Consider the following 22,065-nt stretch of genomic DNA (forward strand, 5'->3'; position numbering starts at 1 on the left):
TTTGTGAAATGTCAAGCATACTGGTTGGGTTTAGTATACCACAGTATGCAACATGCAGAGAAACATCTATTATTCATCTCAAATGTCCTTTATCAGCAACAATATGTGAGAAAGACTGAGATGAAGTCGCCTTGTGTGTACGGTGTTCCACTTACATTATATATATATTTAAAAAAACTATGTTTTAAGTGAGATAGGCATTTATCTGAAGCCGAAAAAATAAAGGAAATTCACGAGCACCACAATGCCTATTCCACCCATGCTCTACCAAAGTTTTCCAGTACACAGCTTTGACCTACTACAGTAGCTATGTTGGTATTGTACTTCAAACTATGTGTAGGCAGGTTGCTTAGGATTCAAACCATCTCTAACAGCCTAATTCATACTCTTAGAGGAGGTGCTTACATAATAATGTGATTTGTACTGCATACAAGGTACAGTATTGGATTCTTCACACACCACAGTAAGACACTATACCATTACACTACCTTTTCATGCTTTTTAAAATTAAATTAATGCAAGCTTTGCTTTTATACTTACAAGACCATTATGATTGATTGAGCTGTTTTGTCTTGTAATAATGAGGTGCATGCCTGTATTTCCTTAAACCTTTATTTTAGCAAAACATAAATCATAACAACATCCTTTTTTGGTAAGTAGGTGCCCAACATAACAACAGGTGGTGGTGTGTTGGACAGAGTAGCTCAGATTGATAGAGCCTGTCTGCATTCCTGATTTCTGTAACTACTGGCTTACCTGTGTAATATTGAATTAAGCTCAGAACCACTTGTGTTTCAAACGTGGTCCTGTTTTATCAATTGTTGTGCTGATCAATGGACAGTTCATTACCTCTGTCAAATTAATTTGTAGCTTAAAGTGTCACGATCGTTTAAGGATTGGTTGAACCAAGGCGCAGCGTGATAAGCGTACATTTTATTAAAGTACTGAACACACGACAAAACAACGAACACACGACAAAACAACAAACACACGACAAAACAACAAACAAACGAAACGTGAAGTCTTAAGGTTACACCAAACAAACCTAAACAGAACAAGATCCCACACCGACTAGTGCCAAACAGGCTGCCTAAGTATGGTCCCCAATCAGAGACAACGAGATACAGCTGCCTCTGATTGGGAACCACCCTGGCCAACATAGATCTAAACGATCTAGCACATCAACATAGAAAATATAACACAGAAACTACACACCCTGGCTCAACATTTCAGAGTCCCCAGAGCCAGGGCGTGACAGTACCCCCCCCCAAAGGCGCGGACTGCGACCGCGCCACACAAACACAACAGGGTAGGGGCCGGGTGGGCATTCCGCCTCGGAGGCGGATCCGGCTCCGGGCGTGACCACCACTTTCTCTCCACCTCCCTGTTGCGCCCCTGATCTGGTCTGGCACCGCTGACTGGAGCTGGACCCGACGACGGTGGATCAAACCGTACAGGCTCCGGACTGGAGCCGCTGGCCGGAGCTGGACTGGACACCGGTGGAGCGGATTGCTCTGGCTCCGGAGTGGATCCGCTGACTGGAGTTGGACCGGACCCCGTTGGAGCGGATTGCTCTGGCTCCGGAGTGGAGCAGCTGACCGGTGCCGGACCAGGCACCAGTGGAACAGGCACGGGCCGTGCCGGACTGGACACACGCACCACTGGCTTGGTGCGGGGAGCAGGAACGGGCCGGACCGGGCTGACGACGCGCACCACTGGCTTGGTGCAGGGAGCAGGAACGGGCCGGACCGGGCTGACGACGCGCACCACTGGCTTGGTGCGGGGAGCAGGAACGGGCCGGACCGGGCTGACGACGCGCACCACTGGCTTGGTGCGGGGAGCAGAAACAGGCCGGACCGGGCTGGCGACGCGCACCACTGGCTTGGTGCGAGGGGCAGGAACAGGCCGGACCGGGCTGGCGACGCGCACCACTGGCTTGGTGCGGGGAGCAGAAACAGGCCGGACCGGGCTGGCGACGCGCACCACTGGCTTGGTGCGAGGGGCAGGAACAGGCCGGACCGGGCTGGCGACGCGCACCACTGGCTTGGTGCGAGGGGCAGGAACAGGCCGGACCGGGCTGGCGATGCGCACCACTGGCTTGGTGCGAGGGTCGGGAACGGGCCGGGCTGGACTGGGAATACGCACCACTGGCTTAGTGCGAGGGACAGGAACAGGCCGGACCGGGCTGGCGATGCGCACCACTGGCTTGGTGCGAGGGACAGGAACGGGCCGGGCTGGACTGGGAATACGCACCACTGGCTTAGTGCGAGGGACAGGAACAGGCCGGACCGGGCTGGCGATGCGCACCACTGGCCTTGTGCGGGAAGCAGGAATGGGTCGGGCCGTACTGGGAACACGCACCACTGGCTTAGTGCGGGGATCAGGAACGGGCCGGACCGGACTGGTGACACACACCACTTGCTTGGTGCGAGGAGCGGGACTGGGTTTCCTTATAAACCTCCGCTCCTTCTGCTGCCTAACCAGTTCCTCTCGCCGTGCCTCTACACTCTCCCTCTCCCTTAACGCCTCTTGTAGCTCCTCCCTCCGACCAATTAACTCCTGCTCCCTCTGGACCAATAGCCCCCGTAACCTGGTGGCCTCCTCTCCTAGTCTGCAGATTCGCCCTGTAGCTGCCTCCTGCTGCCCCGTCGTCCACGCCGTGTGCCCCCCAAAAAAATGTCTTGGGGTTGCCTCTCGCGTGTCCGTCGTCGCCACGGTTGGCGCCGTTTCTCCTCTCCTGCCTGGGCATTTACCTTTGCCCATGGCCCTTTCCCCGCGAATATCTCCTCCAATGACCACCATTTGCCCACCTGAGACATCGCTATCTTCTCCTCCTGGGCACGCTGCTTGGTCCTCTTTTGGTGGGATCTTCTGTCACGATCGTTTATGGAAGATACGGACCAAGGCGCAGCGTGATAAGCGTACATTTTATTAAGTACTTAACTCACGACAAAACAACAAACAAACTAAACGTGAAGTCCTAGATTACTCAAAACAAACCTTAACGGAACAAGATCCCACACCGACTAGTGCCAAACAGGCTGCCTAAGTATGGTCCCCAATCAGAGGCAGCTGTATCTCGTTGTCTCTGATTGGGGACCATACTTAGGCAGCCTGTTTGGCACTAGTCGGTGTGGGATCTTGTTCCGTTAAGGTTTGTTTTGTGTAACCTAGGACTTCACGTTTCGTTTGTTTGTTGTTTTGTCGTGAGTTAAGTACTTAATAAAATGTACGCTTATCACGCTGCGCCTTGGTCCGTATCTTCCATAAACGATCGTGACATAAAGTTATGGTTGTACTTGTATTTATTTTTGTAATAAAGATGGCGACGCAACAATAATACACATTTGCAATAGGCCTATATCAAAAAATTCATACAGCCAAATTATATATACACTGAACAAAAATATCAATGCAACATGCAACAATTTTTAAGATTTTAATGAGTTACAGTTCATATAAGGAAATCAGTCAATTTCAATAAAATGATTAGGCCCTAATCTATGGATTTCATATGACTGGCAATACAGATATGCATCTGTTGGTCACAGATACCTTAAAAAAAATCGGCCACACAATGGGCCTCAGGATCTCGTAACGGTATCTCTGTGCATTCAAATTGTAATCAATTAAATGCAATTGTGTTCGTTGTCCGTAGCTTATGCCTGCCCAAATCATAACCCCACCGCCACCATGGGGCACTCTGTTCACAACATTGACATCAGCAAACCGCTCACCCACACAACGCCATACACATGATCTGTGGTTGTGAGGCCAGTTGGAAGTACTACCACATTCTCTAAAACAACGTTGGAGGTGGCTTATGGTAGAGAACAGCTCTGGTGGACATTCCTGCAGTCATCATGTCAATTGCACGCTCCCTCAAAACTTGAGACATCTGTGACAAAACTGCACATTTTAGAGTGGCCTTTTATTGTCCCCAGCACAAGGTGCACCTGTGTAATGATTATGATGTTTAATCAGCTTCTTGATATGACACACCTGTCAGGTGGATGGATTATCTTGGAAAATGAGAAATGCTCACTAACAAGGATGTAAACAAATTTGTGCACAAAATTTGAGAGAAATAAGATTTTGTGTGTATGGAACATTTCTGGGATCTTTTATTTCAGCCCATGAGTATACAGAAGATAGCCCTATTTGGTAAAAGACCAAGTCCTTATTATGGCAGGAACAGCTCAAATAAGCAAAGAGAAACGACAGTCCATCATTACTTTAAGACATGAAGGTCAGTAAATACGGAACATTTCAAGAACTTTGAAAGTTTCTTCAAGTGCAGTTGCAAAAACCATCAACCGCTATGATGAAACTGGCTCTCATGAGGACCGCCACAGGAATGGAAGACCCAGAGTTACCTCTGCTGCAGAGGATAAGTTCATTAGAGTTACCAGCCTCAGAAATTGCAGCCCAAATAAATGCTTCACAGAGTTCAAGTAACAGACACATCTCAACATCAACTGTTCAGAGGGGACTGTGTGAATCAGGCCTTCATGGTTGAATTGCTGCAAAGAAACCACTACTAAAGGACACCAATAATAAGAAGAGACCTGCTTGGGCCAAGAAACATGAGCAATGGATATTAGACCGGTGGAAATGTGTCCTTTGGTCTGGAGTCCAAATTGGAGATGTTTGGTTCAGACCTTCAGTGTCTTTGTGAAACGCGTGCAGGTGAATGGATGATCTCCGCATGTGTAGTTCCTACCGTAAAGCATGGGGGAGGAGGTATTATGGTGTGGGGGTGCTTTGCTGGTGACACTGTCTGTGATTTATTTAGAATTCAAGGCACACTTAACCATCATGGCTACCACAGCATTCTGCAGCGATATGCCATCCCATCTGGTTTGGGCTTAGTGGGACTATCATTTGTTTTTCAACAGGACTAGCCAGGGGCACACTCCAACACTCCAACATAATTTACAAACAAAGCATTTGTGTTTAGTGAGTCCGCTAGATCAGAGGCAGTAGGGATGACCATGGGTGTTCTCTTGATAAGTGTGTTAATTGGACCATTTTCCTGTCCTGCTAAGCTTTCGAAATGTGACATGAACTTTTGGGTGTCAGGGAAAATGATTGGAGTAAAAAGTATATTATTTTCTTTAGGAATTTAGTGGAGTAAAAGTAAAAGTTGTCAAAAATATAAATAGTAAAGTAAAGTACAGATACCCCAAAGAAGTACTTAAGTAGTACTTTAAAGTAATTTTACTTAAGTACTTTACATCACTGGTAGCTTGTAGCTTGCTGTGACTTCAGCCATGATAACTCTCAAAGCAATGTGTTCTGAAAAACTATTCTTAGAATGAAAGGCAAAAGCTGTGGTGCAAGTCTGAATGGAATGTGCTTTGAGCATCCGGAAAAGCAATCTATAAATCCAATCAGTTATCATTATTAATATTATGTCCAGTGTCCAATGTCCATACATTTTGTCCAGATTTCATCTGCTATTGACCTCCACTCAAAAAACAGTGTTTGGAGTTTTAAGTTTCTTTCTGGGGGTTTACATAGCTTCATTACCAGATAAATCCATGATGCCTGGTCATGAGTGTGGGGACTTGTGGCATGGAGAGAGCAGCGTGATCCAGTAACAGATGGGCCCACTCACTGATGTTGAGTGGAACTGTGTATTTGGGCGATACCACAGACAAAGGCTCACAAACACACTGTGTCATTTGCCTTGTAATCAATGTGGCAGTGAGATGAACCGACTTTATCTTTTTTATTACCTAAGATTTCACAGTGTGTAGCTCTCTCCTCTCTCCAACTCTCTCTCTCATCTCTCTCTACCTTCTTCGATCTCTCTCTCATCTCTCTCTCTTCTTCTTCTTCTTCTTCTTCTTCTTCTTCTTCTTCTTCTTCTTCTTCTTCTTCTCTCTCACCCTTCCTCCATCTCTTTTTCTCTATCTCTCTGAAATGAATGAGTAGTGGGAGACGGCCAAGCAACGTTCCTCTCGCTGCTTCCTGTTTATACTCTAATAGGATTTACTCTGAGGCTTATTTTCCACTCCTTGTCTTCCGTCCTGGAATGGAGTCCTCCGCAGCCAACAGTGCAGGTGGTGGGTAGTAAATTATACACGCTGCCCTCCAAGCACTTCAGCATGAGGGAGGGGGGTTCCAAAAAAAATGCCTCCCCCCTGAACAACCCCACCACCACCCTCCCTAACTCCTACTCCCTCCATCATCCTCTCCATCCCTCCCTCCCTCCTCCACTCCATCCCTCCTCCCCTCCATCACTATTTCTCAAGCACTTTTTAAGCAGCTCAATAATGTCAAAGCACAACAAACCATGGAAAAGGAGAAATGATGCCATAGACTTGTGACCTAGATGTATAAGAGAGGATAGATGCTGACAGACAATCATCAGCATCCATCTGATTGGACAGGTCATCTCCCAGGAGCCAATCAGTATCAATTTCCTCTTTATCACCTCCATCACTATTACAGGTAATGGAGAGGGGTATTTGGGGTCACAGAAAAGTGAAACCATTTGTCATATCAACCTGAACTGTTCTTACTGTCACTTGGGAGAGAAATGCAGGAAAATAACCTGCATAAGATGGATATGTTGGTGTTAGTTCAGTTAATCATTGAAGTTGATCATTTCTACAGACAGAAAGGCAAGTACATGTGGATAGATAATGTGGCAACAAACATTGTACAATAAAAAAGGGATTGGGAATCTTATAATTACATACAGTAATTGGTCCAATTAATCCATAGTTTATTCCAGACCTCATATCATGAGGGCCTATGTTTGCCTTCCAAAATAAAACTCAACCTGTAGCAGTGTGACCCAGAAAGATCACCACTCAAAGTGAACCACTATGAAAAGATCAGAAATCACCTTCAAAAGACACATCAGACGGAGTTCTCTGAACAAGAGGAAACGAGGTAGTGATGATGCACCTGAAACACCCTAATTAGTGCATTACAGTCACTCTGTTTACATCAGAATCCAAAGTTCACCATTTAATTTCCTGAAAACCTGCCAATTACAGGCCTTGCAATCAATAAGGGAATAGGGTAGAGAAAAAACAAATAACATTGGTTTACTTTTTCAAAACATGGTACCATGCTTCAAAAGGGCCAGTCTGTTTTCTGATACCCAAATGAAAAGATGACTGAAATCCCAGCTCACGGTGACATTTAGAGAGAAGCCGATGACTCCTTTGAATACAGATTAGTGTATACCTTTGAATCCTTTAAATACAACAGTGTCAGATTCCAAAGGCAAATCACATTCAAAGTGTTAGCAATTCCTCTAAGGGCTGATTCCTAAAGATGACTTACACTATACTCTCAATGCATTCAGAGGTGTCACAGAAACTCAAAGAGAGACGTGCAGAGTCAATGACCTGAGTGACACAACATATCCCAGTGCACCCAAGGAATGACTGCAGCACCCAAGGAATGACAGAACAGTGACTACATTTAGGAGCAGTGGCCCAGACCATAACACACACTCTCTCTCTCTCTCTCTCTCTCTCTCTCTCTCTCTCTCTCTCTCTCTCTCTCTCACATGTACACACACTTGCACACAGTGAACTGGACTGCAGCAGGATCACGCATAGTAGTATACTACTAGCTTATGTGTTTTCAGACATTTTCTGTTCAAATATTTTTTATTGAACACACACAAGAATGGTGTATAGGTATGAAAGACACGAGTACAGTTCTTATCTAAACATAAGAGAACAGACATGAACAACAAGACCCAGAGTTCTGGGCACAAAACAGATATTACAAAACAAGACATACAGAACAGGGACAGGTAGAAAGAAAAATGGTAGATGTAACCCCCCCACTTATACCCCACTTTATCCCCCCCCCTTATTCCACCCTATTCCCCTCCCGACTGCTCGGGTGGCGAGGCCAGCACACGCTGCCCAAAGGTAGATTACAATATGACAATTGAGAGTGCGTTAAAAAGTACAAATTCACAGCGCCGACTGGTCCAAGTAAGAGAGGAAAGGCTGCCAGATTTGATCAAATGTTGATAATTTATTGTTCAGAATATATCTAATTCTTTCTAAGTGTACAGTGTTTGCCAATTCGCTGAGCCATAATTTGGTAGAGGGCGCTTCCCTCCTTTTCCAAAACAACAAGATTAATTTTTTTGCCGAAATGAGACTGTAAGAGATGAGTTGTTTTTGGGAGTTGGTTAATCCGTTTAGGGAATCGGACACTCCCAGGATTATCAGAAGCGGGTCTGGGTCTATTGAAGTCTCCAGAACTTCAGAGAGGACCCCAAAAATTCCACACCAATAACCATACAGGCTAGAGCATAGGGCAAAGCAGTGGAGTAGTGTACCCTGCTCAGCCTGACATTTATCACACATAGGGGATGTATCAGGAAATATCCTATGCAATTTAGTTTTGGAATAGTGTAATCTGTGTAATACCTTAACTTGTATGAGACGATGTCTGGAGTTAATGGAGCAGGTGTGGATATACTCCAAGCTATCCTCCCAGTCTGCCACCGAAATGTCAGTCCCTAGTTCTTCCTCCCATTTTGCCTTAATGGCATCAGTAGAGGGTGCGCTAACAGATTGAAAAGCGTCATATAGACAAGATATCAGTTTGTCTGAGGTGGGGCATATTTTTATGCATCTGTCAAACATGGAAGGTTTAGCATTCTCAAATGTTGGGAGGTGTTTTCTAACATAGTCTCTAATTTGTAGGTATCTGAAAAAGTTATTTCTGGGAAGGTTATAAGTTTCCCTCAGCGATTCAAAGGAAGCAAAGGTCCCTCCTATATATAAATCCCCTATGGTACTTATCCCCAACTCTCCCCATCGCTCAAAGGTGTTATCAAGGTTAGAGGGGGCAGTTTTCAGACATTTTCAATCTCTCTCTAGCTCAGGCCGTTATCCCGACCTGCTTCAAGATGTCCACTATCATCCCAAGAAAGGGAAAGTAACTGAACTGAATGATTACCGACCCATAGCACTCACTTCCGTCATCATAAAGTGCTTTGAGAGGCTAGTCAAAGACCATATCACCTCCTCCCTCCTCGACACACTCAACCCTTTCCAATTTGCCTACTGCCCAACAGATTCGCCATGGCACTGCACACTGCCCTCACCCACCTGGACAAAAGGAATGCATATGTGAGGATGCTGTTCATCGACTACAGCTCGGCCTTCAATACCATAGTGCACTCTAAGCGCACCACAGAGCTCAAGGCCCTGGGTCTGAACTCCTCCCTATGCAACTGGGTCCTGGACTTCCTGACGGGCCACCTCCAGGTGGTGAAGGTAGGCAACATAACCTCCTCCACACTGATCCTCAACATGGGGGCCCCACAAGGTTGGGTCCTCAGTCCCCTCCTGTCCTCCCTTTCTACCCACGACTGCATGGCCTCACACAGTTCCAACTCCATCCTCAAGTTTGCTGACAACACGACAGTAGTAGGCCTGATTACCAACAACGATGAGACGGCCTACAGAGAGGAGGTAGGCACTCTGACAGTGTGGTGCCAGGTAAACAACCTCTCCCTCAATGTCAGCAAAATAAGGAACTGATTGTGGACTTTGGGAGGATCCAGGCTGGGCAAAAACGTCAAGTTCCTTGGCATACACATCTCAGAGGAGCAGAAATGGTCAAACCACACAGACACTGTGGTGAAGAATGCATGACAGTGACTCTTCAACCTCAGAAGGCTGAAGACATTTGGCCTGTCCCAGAGGGACCTCAGTGTTCTACAGGAGCACCATCGAGAGCATACTGTCGGGCTGCAACACAGCCTGGCACAGCAACTCCACCACTGCTGATCGCAAGGCTCTACAGAGGGTGGTATGGTACGCTCAGCCAAACGCACCATTAGGTGCACACAGCAATACCTACAATACCAGGCCTCGCAGGAAGGCCAAGAAGATCATCAGGTACCTCAGGGACCTGTTCTCCCCGCTTCCATCATGGCAAAAACAGACAGACTGGCCAATAGGTTCTACCCCCAGACCATCAGGCTGCTGAATAGCCACCACTAGTCAGCAACCTGCTCCCCCTGTCCCCCTGTCCCCCTGTCCCCCGTCCCCCCCGTCCCCCGTTCCCCTCCTGCCCCCCGGACTTCCTACCTATTATTCTTTGATTATTGTTTCATTCACTTCTCTTTGACCTGCTCTGTTGGAGCTCGGAGCTTAAGAATTTCACCTGCAATAGCATCTGCGACCCTGTGCATGTGAGTAATAAACTCAAATCTAATCTCAATCTAATCCAACATTACTACAGGCTACCTACTGTTTAACAACTATGCAGTTTGTCATGCAAATCCACACAGCCCCTCGGCAGTGCAGCTCTGTGTATTAGTACACAATGTTTTCGTAAACCCTCCATGCTATACAATTCACCGTCAATGCACAATAAGCAGCCTGGCCAAGCTAGTCCCAGAAATATCCAGTATAATCACAGGGATAGTGTTAGACATGGATTAAATGAAAGGGTGAAATGTACACCACGACTGTGACCTCACTTAGCTGATTAAAGCAGTGCAGGGTCTGCAGGCCTATCAGAGAGTTTATGACGGATTAAAAATAACCATTGGGTAATAAACAGCCATGGAAAAACTGACATGATCATTCTCCTCACTACACCCAGGAAATAGACATAAAAACACAAACAAATCCATTATGGAGATTTACCTTTGGTTATTAAACCACAGGCCGGGACAAAAGTGGTCAAAGGCCAGCTTTCCATCATGTTTAGAGCGTTGTGAATAATGAGTTGTCATAAGTGGGGAATCTGGTGGGGATATTGGATTGGCCAAGCCAACACTCTAAAAGGAGCTATTATTTGAGCCTTTGGCACGTGCAGTAGAGGAAGGTAAAAGTGAACCTTACAGTTATTGAAGAAGGAGGGTTTTCTAAGTCTATGTGCTTATAGCAATTAAATTCTCCTTGACTTTTCCCTTCGGAGGGGTTGATGTAAATGGAGTTGCAGCAGTGGGTGTTGGGGGGTATTGGCACAAAGCCCTCAACAAATTACTGCATCTCAACTGGGTGACTAAATCTGCCACAATGAATAATTAACAGTAGTTATTTGATACCCCGAAATAACTCAAACGACCTTGTTATTGATCTGATTGTTTGTCAATTTGAGTCATGCGCAGGTCTCAATTCTAAAAGAATTGACCTGAATCTATCATATCAGTCTTGACGTGAAGGATGTCACCTAACCCAAACCTGTCATCATCCAGTGATCAACATCATGCAAATATGGAAGCTCTCATCACCTTCATCCCTCTAACCACGGAGACAGGTATTCTAATGCAACAGCTGTTTTTCCTCTTACCCACCTACTGATCTTCCCCTTCACTTTCCTTCTTTTCCTCGTTCCTACCCTTTTCTTTTCCTAAGCACTTCTCTTCCCACACTCTTCCTTCACTCCTGCACATTCTATTTCTGATATTTGTTCTCTTCACTCTTCTGCCCAGCCCTACCTGTCTCCTCCTCCCTGGTGGTACACTGGCAGGGTCCTGAGTGGCAGTCACAGGGTGAATGTGAACAAAAGAGCAAAGCAAAGGTCAACGCGACCCTACTGCCACTCAACCACCCACTCATCTCACACACACCCCAGGCCCAGGAAGGCTCATTGATCCGGGTGCCTCATCGACCGGTAAGACCCTAGAGTTCCAAAACACCCCCACTCAACAATTCAGAATAATGAAATAGCACTGCTAGTATGGAAATAGTGACTTGGTAAGCTATGATAATAACCAAATTAAATCATTATAACCTAAGCAGCAGGAATTTCCAGCGCACAACAACCAGTAGGTTCCCTTTTAAATGTATTTGGGCTCACTATCAATCAGCCTTGATCCCCAGTAGACCTTTGTGTTGTTGTCGTATATTAACTCTTCTGCACTGATTTGTTTGGTATGCAACCAGAAATGCACATCTGTTGTCATCTCTTACACTTTCAGCGCTGGTAAGTTATCGCCGGCTGTAAAGGTAGATGCCCTTTATTAACAGACAATGGTTTGTTTAGACATGGTTTGATGATAGGCAACGACTCTGAATTAGGACGAGATAAGAAAACACATTTCTAAATAGAAGTCACCTCACTTTTATCGTGCAAAAATCACTTCAGTATTCAGTTAAAGCTAGAATCTGCAGTTTAACCTCTACAGGGTCGGTGTCCCGTATATGGGACGGTTGAGCTAACGTGCGCTAATGTGATTAGCATGACTGTTGTAAGTAACAGCAAACTTTCCAGGATATAGGCATGTCTTATATGGACAGAAAGCTTCAATTCTTGTTAATCTAACTTCACTGTCCACCCTGCCCGTCCATCTAGATGTGTGAAAGTTAGTGTATAAGCTAATGATCCATCATGTATGACAGTCCTGGGAGTGTCTAAACTTACATTTTGTATTACCATATCATTTTTGTATGTTCTCTATAGTTATGTACTTGAAAATGTATCAATTGACCAATTCGGCACATTTGGTCAGACTTGATACAAAATAGTCCAGTATTGCAATGCTTCACTGGCTCAATCTGAAACTTTGCACACACACTGCTTCCATCTAGTGGCCAAAATCCAAATTGCGCCTAAACTGCAATATTATATTGCGGCCTTTCTCTTGCATTTCAAAGATGATGGAACAAAAAAAAGAAAAGAAAACGCATGTTTTTTTGTTAATATTATCTTTTACCAGATCTAATGTGTTATATTATCCTACATTAATTTCACATTTCCACAAACTTCAAAGTGTTTCCTTTCAAATGGTATCAAGAATATGCATATCCTTGCTTCAGGTCCTGAGCTACAGGCAGTTAGATTTGGGTATGTCATTTTAAGTGAAAATTGAAAAAAAGGGTCAGACCCTTAAGAGGTTAAACAATAACAAAGCAGTGAATGCGCCTCTGTTTTAGTACAAAGCTGAGGAATGGGCTTGGAGAAATGTAACCACTCTCAAATTCATAGAAAAAGCTATGGATACTGGGACTGACTATCCATGATATCAAAATTATAGTTTTAACCATGTTTTGAGGCTATACTGTATATACAGAGTTTGTTAACATCTACATGCTTTACAAATACTGGAGTAAAACAAGCTTATGTTTTTGGGTTCTGATGGGGCACGGCAATTGAACTTAAGCTCATGAGCCATTTATATTCTTTAAGAATCAATGGGTATTACTATTTGAGCGCTTTTGTAATGGAATAACTATTCAAGGCCATTGTGAAAGGATGCAGTCGACAACGTTGCTGAAGGAGAGAGGTATAAATGGCTGTAGCAGATCTCTAGCTATTAGGTTCATTTTATGAGGGTTCCATTCTCTTTCACAGTCCATGGAAACATCATTCAATACCACCATCATGGCCTTGGAAAATATACTACTATCCAGTTCATTAATCAACCACTAACATTTAGCTTGCCAAGCTGAACATTCGGTCCAATTCAATAGAATAAACAATCCCTTACAACAGCTCTAACAAAAGCTTCAACATATGCCAAGTACTCCTCGTTTAAGTTACCATTATGTTGGGGAGGGGAGGCATGTAAAAGTTGTATAATTGTTCACCACTCTCCTTCTATGCCATTCTGTATGTCTGACAAGGTCGATAATCTCTTTGACAACTTCTCTAAGCCTTTGACAACGGTTTTAATACTATTGTGTTCTTCTCAGGTTATATACAGCTAACTGCCCAAATAAAGGAAACACTTGAGTAAATGAGGCATACAAAGTATACTGAACAAAAATATAAATGCAACATGCAACAATTTCAAAGGCTTTACTGAGTTACAGTTCATATAAGGAAATCAGTCAATTGAAATACATAATCTATGGAGTTCACATGACTGGACAGTGGCACAGCCATGGGTGGGCCTAAGAGGGCATAGGCCCACCCACTTGGCAGCCAGGCCCACCCACTGGGGAGCCATGCCCATCTAATCAGAATGAGTTTTTCCCCACAAAAGGGCTTTATTACAGACAGAAATTCTCCTCAGCACCAATTGCATGCTCCCGCAAAACTTAAGACATCTGTGGCATTGTGTTGTGTGACATAACTGCACATTTTATAGTGGTCTTTTATTGGCCCTAGCCCAAGGTGAACCTGTGTAATGATCATGTTGTTTAATCAGCTTCTTGATATGCCACACCTGTCAGGTGGATAGATTATCTTGGTAAATGAGAAATGCTCACTAACAGGGATGTAAACAAAATGTGCACAACATTTGTGAGAAATAAGCTTTTTGTGCAAATGGAAAATGTCTGGTATCTTTTATTTCAGCTCATGAAACATGGGACCAACACTGTACATGTTGCATTTATATTTTTGTTCAGTGTATATTGAAAGACGATGCTTCCACACAGGTGTGGTTCTTGAGTTAATTAAGCAATTAACATCCCATCATGCTTAGGGTCATGTATAGAAATGCCTAGTTGCCATTATTTTTGCTACCATGGCTTGAAGAAGAGATCTCAGTGACTTTGAAAGAGGGGTATCAATGGAGCATAGAGGGTTTAAAGGGTGTGTGTGTTGTCTTACTTTATTTTTTATTTTATTTTATTTATTTATTCCAACCCCCTGTCCCCACAGGAGGCCTCTTGCCAGGCCATCATTGTTTGGGTTTGGGTTATGGGTTAGGGTTGGGGTTGGGGTTATGGGTTAGGGAAAATAGGGTTTTGAATATAAATTAATTTGAGGTCCCAATGAGGATAGAAGAACAAAGTGTGTGTGTGTGTGTGTGTGTGTGTGTGTGTGTGTGTGTGTGTGTGTGTGTGTGTGTGTGTGTGTGTGTGTGTGTGTGTGTGTGTGTGTGTGTGTGTCAGTCACCAGATCTCAACCCAATTGAACACTTATGGGAGATTCTGGAGCGACGCCTGAGACAGTGTTTTTTCAACAAAACACCAACTGATGTAATTACTCATGGAAGAATGGTGTCTCATCCCTCCAATAGAGTTCCAGACACGGCGCATTGAAGTTGTTCTGGCTGCAATATAGGTTGGTGTTTCCTTTATTTTGGCAGTTACCTGTATGATGTGTTGTGATGATGTCACCTGTTGGGTGACATCATATTTGAACCAAGGGGCCATTGTTCCGGTCTAGAAGCACGGTTTCGACTGCTCCTACAGTTTTGCTTCGGTACTGCAGTTTAACTGATGCCCGACCCAGAAAGACAATTCAGATTGTCAGATTAAAAGTCAGATTAGAAAATTCCTAAAAATACACTTTAGTCATCACCTTTCTGTACAGAAAATCCATTGAATTATTCAAATAATTGTTGCTGAGAGGCTGATTTTTTGTCAATCACTCACAGCCAAAGATATTAACATTTTATATTAATCCAATGTCTGCCATGTTTGTGGATGATGTGATGACGTCATCGCTGCTCTCGCTGCTCCCTTTGCACACTGAGTGCTAGTGCGCATGTGATGTTGGTCCGTATAAACCAGACGCAACCTGGATATAGACGGTGAACCTTAGTAGATTACCTTGAAAACAACGATCGGAAATCTTGGATGCAGTCTCCAAATCTTATTATACCTCAGTGATTTGAACAGCACTGTCTGACTGACTATACAAGCTACAAGAGACAAGTACTTTTAGCCCTGTGAAGCTGTAGATCTGAATCTACAATATCCAACAATGAACAACATTAAAAAGTGAGATTCAATCTATCCACATTCTAAAGCTGATTATCTGCATCTAAGAAAAGAGATTTAAGTTAACAATCACCAGTCTGAACTTTGACGCAATACTTACATCTAGCTACTAATTTAGACTGCAGTAGATATTACAACAAACTATGGAAACCAGAAAATTTAAATAATTTTTAAAAGCCTGGAAGTCTTTGACCACGATAAGATTATAAACACCCTCATGCTATTATGCCAGTGACATCAGAAACCACAAAGCTGAAACGGTGTCCCCAACCCTCTGGCCCTAAGCAATTAGCTATAACAGCAAAGCAATCGATAAAAATAAAATATTCTGCCGGATATCACTTACCTTCCTGCACCGCTTGAAATGGGTTGTTAGCCTCGATCAGTTTTACAGAATGGGTGATTTTCTCGCTTTGTAGAATGTCGTCGTTGAGACTTAGGTCAGAAATGGCAAGTTGGAAAATTTCATCATCCCTTCCAGCATTTTCCTCAAATATGGCACCTGTTGGAGCAAAATAAATCAATATAGGCCTACTTTTTTTTTTTTAATATTTGGAGGTAAAATAAACTGTGAACTGTGCCCATGGTTTTTTCATTCACCAACAGGTTTATTTGATAAATCATAGTATCTATCCATTTATAAAATGATACTGCAGAAACAGTTCATGATATATTGAAAACATAAACATAAAATGTAGTATCTACACATGCATGTGCAACAATAGTAATCATATTGCTTGTATTTCCATAAGGGGCATATGCACTGTTTTTCTATCACTGGTCACAGGACAACCTGCAGAACACAGTCAGCTACATTTTGGAATGTTGCATTTTGATATGGGGTCACCAAAACAGAAAGAGAAACGCAACACTGTTTTGTCAATCACTCCTATCGATTATCACATTGAAATCAATTAAGCGAGAGGGGGGAGATGAGGTTGCACGTCCTGTTAAAACGAACACAGCTCAAAAACCACACAGAATCTGGGAATAATGTGTACATCACTGGTTAGAGGACAATTTGTAGAAGACAGCTAGCTACATTTTGAAGTGTTGCATTTTGATTCAAGTGGGTCACCAACATGGTAAGTGTAAGGCAACACTTGTATATTTATATTTTGGAATGTCGGAAGATGATTCCAGGAGACTGCCATCACGGAAAAGGGAACAAACTACATATTTTGTTAGTTAACTTCAATTAATCTTGACACGGCAGGGCCGGACTACCGCATTTGGGGTCGTTTATGCTAATTTCGCCAATCTGAGGTAACAATTATGTGCAATTCCACTCAATTTTATGGGGTGGAAATGCAAGCTTGTGTACTGTAAGGTAGTAATACAAACTGTTCACATTTTCTCACCAGTCTACACACAACATCACATAATGACAAAGTGAAAACATGTTTTTAGTAATTTTTGCTAATGTATCGATGAAATGCAGAAACAACTTATTTACATAAGTATTCACACCCCTGAGTCAACACATGTTAGAATCACCTTTGGCAGTGATTACAGCTGTGAGTCTTTCTGGGTAAATCTCTAAGAGTTTTGCACACCTGGATTGTAAAATATTTGCACATTATTCATTTACAAATTCTTCAAACTCTGTCAAGTTGGTTGTTGATCATTGCTAGACAACCATTTCCAAGTTTTGTGATAGATTTTCAAGACGATTTAAGTCGAAAATGTAACTAAGCCACTCAGGAACATTGAGTGTCTTCTTGGTAAGCAACTCCAGTGTATATTTGGCCTTCTGTTTTAGGTTATTGTCCTGCTGAAAGTTGAATTTGTCTCCCAGTGTCTGTTGGAAAGCAGACCTAACCAGGTTTTCCTATAAGATTTTGCTTGTGATTTGCCTGTTTCTTATCCTTCTAAAAAAAACTCCATAGTCCCTGCCGATGACAAGCATACCCATAACATGATGCAGACACCACCATGCTTGAAAATATGAAGAGTTGTACTCAGTGATGGGTTGTTTTGGATTTGCCCCAAACATAACGCTTTGTATTCAGGACATTAGGTAAATTAATTTTCCACATTTTTGCAGTTTTATTTTAGTGCCTTATTGCAAACAGGATGCATGTTTTGGAATTGTTTTTTTTTCTGTAAAGGCTTCTTTCTTTTAACTCATTTAGGTTAGTATTGGCTCCCGAGTGGCGCAGCCGTCTAAGGCACTGCATCTCATTGCTAGAGGTGTTACTACAGACCCTGGTTCAATTCCAGGGCTACAATGATATTGTTGATCCATCCTCAGTTTTCTCCTATCACAGCCATTAAACTCTGTAACTGTTTTATTGGCCTCATGGTGAAATTCCTGAGTGGTTTCCTTCCTCTCCATCAACTGAGTTAGGAAGGACACCTGTATCTTTGCAGTGACTGGGTGTATTGATACACCATCCAAAGTGTAATTAATAACTTTGCCATGATGAATGCTGCTTTTAAAAAATTGTACCTATCTACAAATAGGTGCCCTTCTCTGTGAGGCATTGGAAAACCTCCCTGGTCTTTATGGTTGAATCTGTGTTTGAAATTCACTGCTGGACTGAGGGACCTTACAGATAATTGTATGTGTGGGATACACTATTATTGCACACAGAGTGAGTCCATGCAACTTATTAGGTGATTTGTTAAGCAAATGTGTACTCCTGAACTTATTTAGCCTTGCCATAACAAAGGGGTTGAATACATATTGACTCAAGACATTTCAGCGTTTTTTTATTTTTTTTTAAATTGTTAACATTTCTAAAAACATAATTCTACTTTGACATTATGGAGTATTGTGTGTAGGCCAGTGACACAACATCTCATTTTAAATGTAGGCTGTAACACAGCAAAATGTGGAAAAAGTCCAGGCGTGTGAATACTTTCTGAAGGCACTGTATTTCTCACTAATTTAACCATTTAGAGTTTAAAAATCGACTAGAACCTCCATAGTGTCTGCAGCAGCCTGAACATTTGACGTCCCTACTGAGAGCAAAAGCGCCTCGCTATTTTGTGCGACTCACAATACATTTCACAACTTGGAAAGCGAGAGTAACAGTATTTAATTCACATCCTATTGAACTGAGAGCATAAGCGTGTTGTGTAGGAAAACATAGAGATCTCTATGGAGGACATAATATCAAGAGGAAAAATTGACCTGTGGTTGACCACTATAGTTGCGTGTCAGTTGCAACTCTTTGGCTGGTGTATATTGAGGACAGCGTACTGTAGTACAGTGGGTTACATATACACCAGTGTCATTGAGTGAAGTATTATGGGAAACCTACAAAATAAAGTGATGATATACTTAGAGGCATGGTGTATTCTGACAATGAAGGCACATTTAAGCAATTTAAGGCATTTACTGCGTGAGTGTAGCTTCCGTTAAGCTCCCTAGCACTATCTTTGAAAGAGCGAGAGAGAGAGCAAGATTGAGAGCGAGATACTGACAGACAAACTATTGTACTTGCACGTACACAGACACGCTCACACATTAAACAAAGAGAGATAACCCAATAGCCACATCCACAGATATCCCCACATAAAATCAACCACAGATATTCCCATAAACCAAGTGTTGTATAATTAAATAAAAAGTGGGATGATTAATTGTATTATCTGGGTCATCCGGGTTATCAGGGTTATTAGGGTATTTTAATATTAAAATCACACCGCAATTTCCCTGGAGAATGACCCAGAGGAGAGAGAGAGAGAGAGAGAGAGAGAGAGAGCACTTGCTTCTCCTATTTGGTAAGCAGTGCAATGTGGAATAATACATTATATGTTGGCCTATATGCCGTATGATAAGTACAAAGTAAGGGACACATTTAGGGTATGCAACAGTAGCCTAATATTATAGAAATGTGTAATAAACTCGTGTTTCATCTTGTTTTTGAAAAGTGGTGCAAATGTGCAACAGCAGTATGATCGGTGTTGAGAATATGTCTATATACCTGCCTATATGTTGAGAATATGCACATCCATTACTCTTGTAAAGAAATAGACTACCATATATTTGCACACGTGTGTGCCTGCGCGCGAGCGTGTTTGAGTGAGTGACCGAGCGAGCGAGAGAGAGAGAAAGAGAGAGAGAGCGAGAGAGAGAGAGAGAGAGAGAGAGAGAGAGAGAGAGAGAGAGAGTGGGGGGGGGGGGCCTGTGGAAGGTGTGGGATGTATCGTGGAGGTTGGGCATATCAATTCAATTTCAAACCAGGTTTTTAAAATAATCTGACTACCGGTAGTATAGGCTATAGTTTAGTTTAGCATTTTTGCATGTATTTTGTGGAGATCGGGCATCAATTTAAATCCCGCCATCTCTCTTTAACATTCTGTATCATCATGAGTTTATTCTGTCTCCACAATCCAATGACAACTCATGCTTTTTAGGTGCTGGAAAACTGGCAGATAAAACATCAAGCATATCTTGACAGAAAACCTCCCTCGAGGTTTAGGCTACACAATCCAGTGTAATGCCAGTATTGCATCTCTCACAATGAAAACCTATTGACAACCTATCTATACTATTGATATTGCGATCACGTTCCATTAAAAGTTAAGGCTTGTGGTCTTATTTAGGAGGGGAGTGCATAACAAACCGTGAACCGCTCATGTGACATATTCCTCCAAAGCTGATGGGGTAAAAGGCACTGCTACTTGTGAAAAGAAATGTAATGTATTTGCTAAATGATTGACATTTAAGAAATCGATCCATTCCATTCACTTGTTAGCTAGACTTTCTCTGATAGCTTAAAAAATGACGTCGGCAAATATTTAAATTTCCTACACCAAGATGGAAAAAGAGACTATAACTTAAGTTAACATTGACTGCATCCACATTTTCAGTTTACATCTGACGCAGTCAAAATATATTATTTATACCGCAAAACATATCTGAGGCTGCCCTTCATGCTTTACAGTTACGCGCATCGCATACATTTGTCTCTGCTACACAAGTGTTATATGTTCTAGATGTTTCTTCAGCACGTCTCACTAAAATCCCCTTAAAGCAGTCCAGGGTTCTTACCAATATGAATAATGGAGTCTGCTCCGGCAGAATTGCATTGCAATATCCACAGCGAAAGGCAGATCAACAGCAACTCCATCTCCGGCTTTTAGCGAAGCAGCTCATCCAAGCTTCCTCGGCTGTTCGACAATCCAATGGGGCACCACAAACAATGTCCAAAAACGCTACAAATCACAACTGTCGTTCAGAACCCTCAAAACGCAGGAAACACTAAAGAAAGCGTAAAAACTCTATTTATAGCAAGGGAAATAACTGTTTAAAACGAAAAGTGAGGGGGAAAGCAGGGAAGAAAGGTTTTGAAACCCGCGGTTGTATTCAAAGACAGCTAGCGGAGCCCCGCGTTCTGTCTCTCGCTCTCGCCTTCTCCAGCGCTCACCCTGTCTAAAAGCATTGCAAGCTGCAAAAATGCGGAGGGACACCCCCCTGAGAGAGAGAGAGCGAGAGAGAGAGAGAGAGAGAGAGAGAGAGAGAGAGAGAGAGAGAGAGAGAGAGAGAGAGAGAGAGAGAGAGAGAGAGAGAGAGAGAGAGAGAGAGAGAGAGAGAGAGAGAGAGAGAGAGACACTGAATCGTGCATTCGCTTGTTCACCCGACTCACGTGACTGCAGAGACTTCACTTCTCAGTGCTGTCCGGAGAAGCCGGGTAAAATGGAATTTGTTCTAGCCGGAGAGAGACGCGGGCAGAGCGCAGTGTTTTTAGAGTAGCCTACTTGAGGCTGATAGACAACTATGCAGTGTATGCTTGGATGAAAGCTACTAAATAATTGCAAACACTGAATATAGTCTTATTTATTGCGGTAGGCCTACATTATATAAATTGGTAGTCTGATCGAAAACTAGATTAGGCAATATGGTTCTGCCCCTGCTTGCCAAAATGCATTATGATTTACGTTATGATTTGATATATAGGCGGATGTCCAGAAACTGAAAGAGCAGAGCGACGGGGTAAGAGAAGACGCGGGCGCAGATGTTGAGCGGAAGAAGGGGATCTAGCCATAACGTGATCACCGGTGAAAAGTGATGGATGATGGACAGACATTTGACAGACCTTAACATTCTTCAGCGCAGAAGTTCTGGTCATAGGAAACAGCCAGCAAGAAAGCCTAATTGACTTGGCAACAGTGGGATTTGGCCAGAAGCGAAGATTTATTATTATTGAGGAACTACAGACATATGCAAATGAAGGCTGATTGATTGATTAATCGATTATGCCTTTACGCGTTGCTTGACTAACTGATTGATTGTACTCTTCACAAAACGCTGAACAAACGAATTAATGGCCCACTTCTGTGGCGATAACTATTATGGTAATTGTTGAATGCCTATATGCTAATAACTGAGGATGAATCAATGTCATGTCATATTGAGCCGAATCCAATTTCATGCAGGTTTACAATTCCATCGATTTAAAGAGGATGGGTATAAATTAGG

At 43.1% G+C, this 22,065-nt stretch overlaps 1 protein-coding gene across 1 annotated transcript in view; it reads right to left on the reverse strand.

Moving 5' to 3' along the window:
• Positions 1–20,716, reverse strand: part of LOC311110747 (glutamate receptor ionotropic, delta-1-like) — a gene marked incomplete at both ends in the record, with an annotated part of 388,675 nt that extends 367,959 nt beyond the window's left edge. The window contains 2 exons of the mRNA XM_084153305.1: positions 15,979–16,134; positions 20,638–20,716. Coding sequence (XP_084009431.1) covers positions 15,979–16,134; positions 20,638–20,716 — 235 coding nt within the window. The remainder of the gene's footprint in view (positions 1–15,978; positions 16,135–20,637) is intronic.
• Positions 20,717–22,065: the final 1,349 nt, after the last annotated feature.

The sequence above is a fragment of the Coregonus lavaretus genome (genome assembly GCF_964263955.1).
Source record: "Coregonus lavaretus genome assembly, chromosome: 36".
Lineage (NCBI taxonomy): Eukaryota > Metazoa > Chordata > Actinopteri > Salmoniformes > Salmonidae > Coregonus > Coregonus lavaretus.